At 33.6% G+C, this 11,147-nt stretch overlaps 1 protein-coding gene across 1 annotated transcript; it reads right to left on the bottom strand.

Moving 5' to 3' along the window:
* Window positions 1–2,298: 2,298 nt before the first annotated feature.
* On the bottom strand, window positions 2,299–5,198 carry odd (odd skipped). Its single transcript, XM_065500560.1, has 2 exons — window positions 4,765–5,198; window positions 2,299–4,627 (listed from the first exon to the last, which is right to left on the bottom strand). Exons 1-2 carry the CDS (start codon window positions 4,832–4,834, stop codon window positions 3,429–3,431), a joined length of 1,269 nt encoding a protein of 422 aa, XP_065356632.1. The 5' UTR covers window positions 4,835–5,198; the 3' UTR covers window positions 2,299–3,428.
* Between the last annotated feature and the right edge of the window lie 5,949 nt (window positions 5,199–11,147).

The raw sequence follows: 11,147 nt of genomic DNA, 5'->3' as shown, positions 1-11,147 counted from the left end.
TTCTCCATCACATTCAACTCCACTTTAATCTAAGTTAATATTTTGATTATTAATTGTGATTCTTCTAATATTTCGTCAGCTAAATAACAAATATTTTATTCCGTATTTTTTTTATTTTCATTGGTTCAAGTCCTAAGTTAAAAATTTTGAAAGATTTGTTTTTAGAACAAAAATTTTATTGTTTCTGAAATTCGACAAATAACTAAAGACAAAGGGACTTTCGATCACTGTAGATGAGTGTTCCGACAGCTCCTTCTATAAATATATAAATATTACTGCAAGCAGTTACAATTCTACAATTCTAAAAACAAATCTTTCAAAATGTTTAACTTAGGACTTGAACCAATGAAAATAAAAAAAATACGGAATAAAATATTTGTTATTTAGCTGGCAAATTATTAGAAGACTCAAAATTTTAACTTAGATTAAAGTGAAGTTGAATGTGATGGAGAATGTGATTTTGAAACGGTCGTCGAAAGTGATATTGAGGATGACATTTATAATGATTACATTGAAATAGATGAAAGCCATGATCTTAAAATATATGTATATAAGTGAAGTTATTAACAGCGTACGTAAGTACAAATATTGCAAAGTAACGTTTTGTTGCAAGAAAAGCATGGAGTTCGTCTTATACATGATTTTGAACATAGTTGAACATCTTTGTCTAACATGGTAATAAACTTTTTGCGTATTTGTAAATGCGTCAATCATGCACTGCCTGACTTCAAATTAGCCACATTAACTGACAATAATATCAAACTTTGCACAGATTCCCTTTATTGTGTAATTCCCCAAGATCACTTTATTAAGCAAAGATTCGGCAACATTGATAGAGCTTGATGTATAATACAATTTGTTATAAATAATTTAGATAAAGTGAATAATTAATTTACTAAAGAGTTAGTTACACAATTTAAAACTCGAATTAATGAACGAAATAAAAAAGTTCTTAATACGTTTATATTGTATTTGAATTCATGATCATGTCCAACTACACAGAGAAAACAGATTCGTGATAGCAACCGAATTTGTTGCCAATCGAATGATTCTATCTTAGTGACCGAATTTTACAGTTGTGACTACAATATTTTGTAAGGGATAACTAAAGTTAGGTTTCCTCAACTGAAATTCTTCTTTATTAACTGACTTTCTGTTGTTAGAACTGAAAAATTCTATGTGTGCAACCGAATCATTCGATTGGCAACAAATTCGGTTGCTATCACGAATCTGTTTTCTCTGTGTAGATACAATTTGTTATAGCTTAGCTCGGAAATTAAAGGGTTTGCTAGTCAATTGTTTTGTAGATTGTTCGGGAGTTATTCTGATCAGAATATTTATGTTGAAAATTTAATGATGGACTTTGTTTTCGAATGTTTTTTAACATTATCAATACTTGAATTGTTAACAATAAAATATTAAAAAACCGACATCAAAACTTCATTCTTTACTTTTTTAAAAAAAATTTAAATTATTCGAATAATTCGATTAATTTTAAACGTGTGATCGAATTATTCGAACAAGTTAAAATCTCTTATTCGAATTATTGGTTTTATTCGAACAAGAGAAAAATCGAATAATTCGAATACCCTACTACATATGTATATAATGTTTAGTCAAGTCTTTTTTGCTGTTGACCTGTGTTATCAATAAATTCGGCTACCTCAACTAAAAAATCAATGGATATAATCCAATCATTCGATTGATAGCAAATCACATTGAATCTGTGCTGAAATAATACTGTAAATACAGAAATGTCTAAACAAATATTTCCGGGAAAATTTTCACGATCAGTAAATTGAATAATTCCAAAAGAATTTGTGCCCAAACTAATTTTTTAAATACCATATTTTGTTCCCTCAAAATGTATCTTAATTATTTATAAAAAAAACTACAAATATTTAAATTTTTTTAAAATGTTTTTATTTAAATTTATTCATAGTACATTCAACCATTTACTCCTACATTTATCTAATATTTGAGATCATTGTAAGTAATAACAATTAACTTTATTACCATTTACAGTAGTACATTCAAAAATAAACAATACAAAAATAATAACAAAAATTATAATACATTTTACAAAGTATTAAATTAAATAAAAAAATAAAACAAAAATAAATTTGTGTTGTAACTCATAAAAAATACAGTCTTTGTGTTTATTTAAAAAAAATATATATTCTAAAATCTAAAACTACAAACTATTAAAGGTACATGAATAAATTTTAATTTTTTTTATAAAAATATTTTTAGATTTATTAAATTTTGTTGGCAATATAAATAATTTAAAATAATAATATGTAATAAGATAATGACTACTATAACTAATTTAACTAAATATTGTATATAAGAAATATTTCAAAGGTAATGTGTGCTTTGGTATAAATTTTAATATTTTTTTTTGATTTTTTGGATTTTATTACTATTTTTTGTTTAAATATTTTTACAATAAAAAACAAGGTGCTGCTTTCTGGTTTTTTGTTTCTTGATATACATGTTTTTTCTACATTTTTTTTGTTTGTTGTTTTTTTTTTTTTTTTGTAGGGAGCAATAAATAATGATAACGATGACTGGAAGAACATGCTATATAAAGCATATAAATAAATATAAATACTTTTTTTATACTATAGTTAACAGAAAAAAATACAGAAAAAACCGTTTTAATTTATGCCATTTATACGATATTATGCCTGCCATTCCACCATTCCACCACCAACTCTACCAGAGAGTTTATTGCAAAGCATACAAAACTATAGCATACAATGAACTGTACCAGTTTTTTAGAGTTTAGCTTAGCAAATGAACTGTAGTAGTGTAGTGTAGCAGCTTTTGTAACAATAATAAAAAATAAGTAATACTATTACGGAGTAAAATAAAATAAAAGTATAAATAATTTGTTGTTGAATAATTTGTTTCTTTATTCCTCTTTGGAGTGAGTAAAATCATGTAGCAGGGGTTAACCAACAGCTAAGTAAACGTTGCTTGCCAGTTAACCTTTTGTTTAAGTTTGTTTTTTACACGAAGTGCGTGTTATTTTACGTGAGTTGAAGTTGTTTAGTGAGACCTTCACTTTAATTCTTCACTTCAGTATTTTAATTTACCAGAATATTTTTTTTGTTTGTAAAATAAAATGTAAATAAAGTTGTAGAGAAATAAACGACCCGTTTTTTTGTTTTGTTGTGAAGGTGTTTGTCTGTCCATTTTTTTTTTGCTTTGGTAGCGTTTAAATGCTTTAAAGCTCGCTCTCTAGCTTAGTTGACGTTGATTTTTGGCTTCATCATCTTGGTTATCATAGATAATCTTTGCGTAAAGCCATTTTGTTGCAGCAACAACATTTTCCTCGTCATGTGTGCCTAGGGGCCGGCGATCTTATTTGGGAAATAACTGAAAACCATGGCTACTTTGTTGTAGTTGGTGTCTGCATGTATTTAACGGCTCATAATCTCATCAATGGTGAAACCCAGACTTCTCTTGGGCTTGCTGATGGGTGCCAAAGCTGAGGAGGATAGATCGAGCACGGGAGAGATTTGGGCTTGTTGGGATAGTTGTGTGTATTGTTGTTCTTTGTTGTGGACCAACATTTCAGGTTGACTTGTATTCAATGCCTGGGTTGATTCATTAACATTTTCTGTGGAGCCGGCCAATTGTCCCTCGCTGTGACTTTGCAAATGTGCCTTAAGATTGGCCCGTTGATTGAAGGAGCGATGGCAGATGGGACACTTGTGGGGTCCCTCCTCCAAATGGGTGATTTTGTGCACTGCCAAAGTGCGTGATTGGCAAAAGCCTTTGCCGCAGTCGCCACACTTGAAAGGCTTCTCCTTGGAGTGTATGTAACGGTGATCACGTAAATGATCTTGCCGACGGAAAGCCTTGCCGCAAATATCACAAGAGTAGGGACGTTCATCGGTGTGGGTGCGTTCATGGATGAGCAGATTGTAGGATTTGGTAAAGTGACGATTGCAGTATTTGCAAATGAACTGTTTCTTTGGTCGGGTGCCGGTGGTGGCAACACCAGCGTTTAGTTTCATGGGTGGCATACCGACACAGGCCCCCAAACGGGCAGCTGCAGCCGCCGGGTGCATACCATGCAGAGCGGCGGGATAAGGGCGCATAGCATGCAAAGCATGTTGGTGAGCCTGGGCATGGGCATGATGGTGTTGATGATGTTGATGGTGCTGATGTTGGTGCTGATAAAGAGCGGCATTGCGTATCCATTGATTCATGAGTAAAGCCTGATGTTGAGCGGCCAAGGGATCAGCAGCATGTAGAAATTGAGTGCCAGCAGCTGAGGGATATGGAATAGCATGTTGTTGTTGTTGCTGCTGCTGTTGTTGTTGCATTTGCAGCCACAAACGGTGTTGATGCTGTTGATGTTGTTGCTGCTGTTGCTGGTGATGAGCATGCTGTTGCTGCAAATGAGGTTCCATGAGCGTAACATAAGGTCTTGGTTGTATTTGAGCATTAACCGAGCGTAATTGTTCCAATTCATATAAGGAATTTTGTGTTGGTAGACTGTTACTGTTTCTACGTATAGTAGAAGCATCCGTCGGCGTATGAGGTGGAGTCAAAATAGGTGAAAGACTACTTTCACGTTCCTCTTTAATGTGGATATAATCCGTGGAGAAATCTAAAATTAATAATTAAATAAGGTTAATAACACATTCTTTAGGTTTTCTTTTAAATTAGAAGTCTTAATAATCCTCAGTTTAATTTTTTATTTATTTTTTTTTGAACAAATTGCCGTCGCTAATTTGCAAAACTTACCTTGTTCTCTGATATTTAGCTCATCATCTACGGTGATGTTGCTGATGGGTGAAGCTGATGTTGTAGACATTTTGTTTTGGTTTAAATTTGTAATATTTGGTTGTTTAAATTTGTTAAAATAGTTTTTAATTCTTTGTTTAACACTTAGTATTTGGTGTTCTGTTTTTTTGTTTCACTTAAAATTTGTTTGTAATAATTTTACGTAAATTCCGTTTTGGTGGATTTTGAGTTTCTCTCTTTGTTTTTCTTTGGGTTAAATTTTTAATATTTCAATAAATTTTCAGTTTTAATACCGCATCACTTTTTGTCTTTGGTTGTGTACGATTCAAAGTGTTGTAGTGGACTGATTTGAAGTCGGTTCTAACGATAAGACTCAATCTCTTGAATTTTTTTTACTCTCTCTAGAAGCACAAGTAGCACACAGGGAGCACAACAACACCTTCAGAGTGTACACTGTATAGATGTGTGTATGAGAGGGTGCAATTTGTGTGTGGCTGTGTAAGAGAGTATCTGTGTGTTTATGCTACTGATAATAGAGTAGTAGTGACTCTTTGAGTTAAATTATCACTACTTGTTTGTTGTTGTTTTCTCGTTGTGCTCTCGCAGTTGTAGCTTGCTGGGTGAGTTGGTTTTTTTGGGTTTTGTAACTACAACTGGTTTTTTTTGTTTGTAGGCCCATTATATCCAACAACAACATTAAACAACAAAATCTACAGCGAATCCCAGGCATTACAGCTACAACAACATTATCGACTACTACTACCAACACAAAAGAGGAGCTCCTCTTAACAGCAGCACTCCAGCAAAGTCTGTCCGTCTGTCTGTCCGTCCGTCCTATTGATAAATCGGAAACTCTTGCTGCCAATGTACAGGCATTATACAGCCAGCAATGGTGATAGCTGGGAAACACGCCTACTTTAACTGTTTTTACTCACACGATTGGTTTATTCATAAAGCAAAACAGCCACCAAAGCAAAAACAAAAAACACACTAACAAATGGTTGGATCTACTAGGGGAATTTTTAGTATCAATGAGAGTACTGATGATGGTGGTGTTAGTGGTAGTGCTGGAGTGGCAGTGGTAGTTTCTTCTGTTTTAGTAGTAGTAGTGAAATATTCACCAGCAAAATTCATCCCCAACCAGCTGCAGTTCGAGCAACCAAAACGAACTACAGCAGAAGTGGCAGCAGCTTAAACGGAAACAGTTAAAGGCTGCTGGTTGACGGCTGCTGCCGTTGTGTTGCCACTTTTGCTGACGTTTGTCATCATCATACTCATCATAGAACACACACAGAAACCCATCTCTACACTCACCAAAAAAAACCCATACAAATGTCTACGTCTCTATGGCAAATAGCAAATTCCCAATGGCGGGTGAGGGTGGCTATATGGATGGATGGGTTGTTGATAATGGTGGCTGTTGTTTGTGAATATGGGGAGTCATTTGTTAGTATTGTGTTGTGTTGATGGTGGTGGTTGGGATTTTTATTGGCTCTATATATAAATTGTTTTTATTTTTCCTTGGCTGTTGTTTGGTTTATGGGTGTGTAATGATTCGTTATGTCGCATTTCTTTTAATCTTCTTTTTTTTGCTTTGTATTTTTATTAATTTATATTTTTTTACTCTATCTTTACACTTTATATGGCAAAAGTTTATCAAGTATTTTTATTTTGCTGTACAGCAAAATGTTGGTACTTTAGATTTGTTGAGATATTTATTGAATTGTAAACAAAACTGGAAAATATACATAATAACATAATCCCTTTAGGCAATTTCAGAATCTTTGCAAGTAAACAGACTTGCAATATTAGCTCCCAGATGTTGACATCTGGAATTAAGAACTCTGGCTGAAACAAATCCTGGAGTTTCCTATCCAAAAAGCACGCCATGCTAAAGAAATGTTCTTTATCCCCAATGAACCAGTTACGTGACTAGTTGTATGACAGTTACCTCTTTTGTTTTAGGGGATAACATGCAGAAATATTTCCAAATCTCCAAAAGGGCGATTTGCTGAAACAAATCCCTGATTTCGAGTGCCTAAAAGTAGCAACTTTCCATATCCAAAGAGAGTACAATGCTAAAGTGAAATTTATTTTTCATATGATTAGGAAGAACTAGAAATGTCCTCAATATATTGATTTCAATGGTTCCAAGGTGAAACAAATGGCCACAACAAAGTTTTTCCATTGAGATCTATGCCGTGCTATCAGTTTCACTTCTGTTCCGGACTTTTTATTTGAGTTTGTTTCAGTCTCGATTTGTCTCCTCTAGGTGTTAGCGGTTCTGCCTCTTCTTCTACTGCCTTGGAGGTTCCATTCAATTGCCATCTTGGCTACGTTGTCGTTGGTGCGGCTGAGAATATGACCAATCCAACTACATTTACGATTGATGATCTGGATACGAATTGGTGTTTCACCTGCTCTTTGCCACAGGTCACTGTTTGAGATAACATTCTGCCAAAATATCTTGAAAAGTTTTCATAACGAGCGATTAATGAATACCTGCAAGGATTGCAAGTCGTTAGCTGTGGTGTTCCAGGATTCACAGTCATACAACAGGACGGAACGCACGTTAGATGAAAAGAGGTGGAGCTTGGTCCCAAATGCTTGATTTGCCTTCTTAATTCGATTTGTAATATTTTCACTACCCAGATATACATATAAACGATTGGGCATCTTCCAGATCTACGTTGTCATTTTTGTGATTCAAGATATTGGCTCTTTGATGGAAGTAACGATAGCAGATTTTTAGTGAACAGCCAAGGTCATTCTCTTTGGTGGTCACGTAAATGATCTTGTCCGCGGAAAACCTAGTCACGAATATCACAAGAATACTGACGTTTATCCTTGTGAATGCATTCTTCTTCCATGGATGCAGGGTTTTGCTTCATTTTTGTGGTCTCTAAAAGATGATTTTTAATTAAAATCCAAATGAAATCCGAATGAGATATTTTTAAATTAAAATTCATTGCTCTTTCTTCAAACTTTTCCAGGGGAAAAGAAAGAGCTTGAATTTCTTTCCTTGTAAAATATTCTTTATTGTTGACCAACATTTCCGGTTGACTTGTATTCCTGGATTAATTCATTAACATTTTCTAATGAGCTGTGAATGTTGAGGGATTCGTGAGGTCATTCAGCTAAAGTGCATGAAAGACTTCATTTGTATTGAATCCAAAAATACTGTTACTCTTATTCCAATGAACATTTGGTATCTCCCTTGGAAATGTTTGACGATAGCTGAAGCACGGAAAAGGTTTGGGGTTAATGTAGTAGCGTAAAATGTTCTTTGTTGTTGACCAATATTTCAGCTAGACTTTTATTCAAGGTCTGGGTTAATTCATTAACAGTTTCTAACGAGTTTGTGTTTGGCTCTTTCGATAGAAGGAACTATGACTGTTCAGGCATTTGTGTGATTATTCTTCATTCTGCATAAAATACTTCTTTGAATGGAATGAAAAATAGTTTTATCAAAGCTCTTACTCCAATGAACATTTAGTATTTCGATACCGTTGGAAGGGTAAGATTTATCAAGCTTGTTGACGACACGAACTTCTTAATTCCACAATCTCAAGCTGAAACAAATCCTCATTTTCGAGGTGTCAACAGCTCACTATAGACTTTTTTAAAAAATCACACGATTTGTCAATGAATTTCATCAATCGAATTTGGTTGAAATATTATCAAGCTTTGGTTGAATTGTGTGCCCAAAAAGTGTCTCCTTTGTATGGATAATAACTCAAACCGAACTCTACCCCATTGCCAATATCCTTTAGAAAAGACCATACTGCAAAAAATACGCCAGTCTGAATAAAAGCTTCGATCTCAATTTGTCTACGCAACTTATGAGCTGGACGTTCTCTTCTGCAGCTGCCTTGCGAATTCCACTCAATAGCAGTTCTAGCAATATCTGAGCTTGGCTTTCGTATGGTGTGACCTATCCAGTTCCATTTTCGCCTTTGTATTTCAACGGTTATAGGTAACGGGTTCGATAGATGCCATAATCTGCTGTTTGACATTTGCTTGTGAAAACTTGCAGGGCATTCATATCGCGAGGGCAGCCTTCCACGTTTCGCAGTCATAAAGTAATAGAGATGTTTTGCCAATGTTTATCTTGAGACCAGGGTTCTTAGCAAACTCTGTGAGACATTTGATGGTCTTATCAGAATAACGATGAGATGAGATCAGCATATTCCAGATCATCTAACCGATTCCAAAGTCCCCATACGACCCCTCTATTATCCAACATGGTCATATCCTGGGTCATAGTCTCTTTGGCCAGCATTAACTTGCTTAGAACTATTATAAAGGCTGTCTTCTGGATACTGCTGAATAATAATGGATATTTTCCAAACCACGTAAATATTTCATTAAAATAATTTTCAATTACACTGTAAATATATGTTAACGTTATATTTTTTTGTAACATATATCTTCAGCAACATCAAAAACAATAAATTTCACTTCCTTTTTATTAATTCTTCCATATTTTTCATACAAAAATAAAATGTTCCAACTATTCATTTCAAATAAATTCAATCAAAATTAACTCTTTAATGCATATTGCTGCCAATTGTCTAAATTCCAGTTCCACTTAATTTTAGACGAATATAAGCTTGATACTAATTCAAACGAAATGGAGTACGAAAAGTTTCAGCTAACGAAATTCTAAATCAAACTAAAGCTAAAGGAAATATAATAAATAAAAATCAACTAAATATTTGATACTTTATAGAAAAATAAAAGTAAAAATCATGCATTTAATGGTTAAATCTTAAGCAAATTTAAAAATTAAATTCAATATTTTAGTAGAAATATAAAGGAGTATTCAAAATAACCTCATGTTTTAATCACAATAAAATATTTATAACTTTTTCGGATTTTCAATATTCTTTTTAAAGTTTTTTCAGTCTTTTCACTTAATGTATGTCATTTCAAAGTCGCCATTGCCGTTAAAAGTTATTGCTCCAAGGATTTATACACTCACTCTCATTTGCCGTTTATCCTTTTTGTAATGCTCTGTCAACAACATTCTTTTTAAATTAAAGTAGTTATTTACATATTTATGTCTTTTTTTTTTTGATGTCGGATAATTTTATTTTATATTGCAATTATTTTGTTATAGCTTAAGGACATTTATGATGTTCTACAAAGGAAAAGCTGTTAAACACAAAAAATGCAAAATAAACAATTAACTTTATAATGACATACTTATTTCTGTGATACAATTTAATTTGATTATTTTGCAACATTTGTTCATAAAGGAGGTTTAATAAAGTTGCCTTTTTAAATTAAGTGAAACTAAATGAAATTTCCTGTGTTTTTGTTGTTAAAGAACAAAAATAATTGAAAAAGGTTTTCTTTAAAAATGTTTGCTGTACAAAATCATTAACTTTACAAAAGTTATATTATGTAGACACGCCTACCCTTTCTTGCTAATAAATACTAATATTAATTTAAACAACTCGAATATACTATACATATATGTTTTGTTTTATTCTAAAGCGCCACAAAATTGTTCTTGGATCTTCAGATTTTCATTGTAAAGGGTTGAAATAGAGCGCCCAGCTAGCTTTAAAGGTTTCGGCGATTGTGTTTAATCTACAACTCTTGAAAGAATCTTCTGATGATGTTCTGAAGAGTAACAAAAACATATACTCTTTTACTGTGTTGTTGGAAAATCTCACAGAAAAATCAGCTCGTGAAACAGTTCCTCCCGTGCGAGGGATCTTCTGCGATTAAAAAATGCGCTCGTCGACTATAAAAAACGCCCTTCATGAGATTTCCAGTAGACTCTTCAACGATTGAAAATGCTAGCTGGGCGTGTATGAGATATAATCGACATTTTTTATTCGTTTGAAAGGCCTATGTATGGAATATAACATCGTGCAACTGTCCCCCACGGCTTTGCTGGATGGTTCCCATCCGAAATGTCCAATTTTCCATGACTCTGGAACCTAAATCAGGCTGAATTTGACGGATGACATGGGTTATGTTGGCTTTGATGGCCACTGAAGTTTACTTAAGAAAACTTAACAAGAAAAAGTCTAACGGGGTCAAATCGCACGATTTGGGTGTCCAATTCAGATCATCTTCAAGTGAGATGCAGAGTGTTCATTATAATATGAGCTGTGTGGTATCCAGCATCTCCCTGTTTAAATCACATAACGGTCCATATAATCGATCATATAGCGCTCTCTGTTGACGGTCCATACAAAAAGGTAACTTTTTCGGGATAATTTGGATGCTCTTGGATCCCAAATACTGTTTGTTAGCCAGAAATGGGCCTCATCGTGTAAAATGGACCTGAATAGTTTGAGAAGACAATTCTAAAGTGAATTTAAGGCAAGTAAAAATGCTAAGCCTAATCTTAGTCCCATCTTACA

This window comes from Calliphora vicina, chromosome 2 (genome assembly GCF_958450345.1).
Source record: "Calliphora vicina chromosome 2, idCalVici1.1, whole genome shotgun sequence".
NCBI classification, from domain to species: domain Eukaryota; kingdom Metazoa; phylum Arthropoda; class Insecta; order Diptera; family Calliphoridae; genus Calliphora; species Calliphora vicina.
This window is presented reverse-complemented; position numbering and strand designations above follow the sequence as displayed.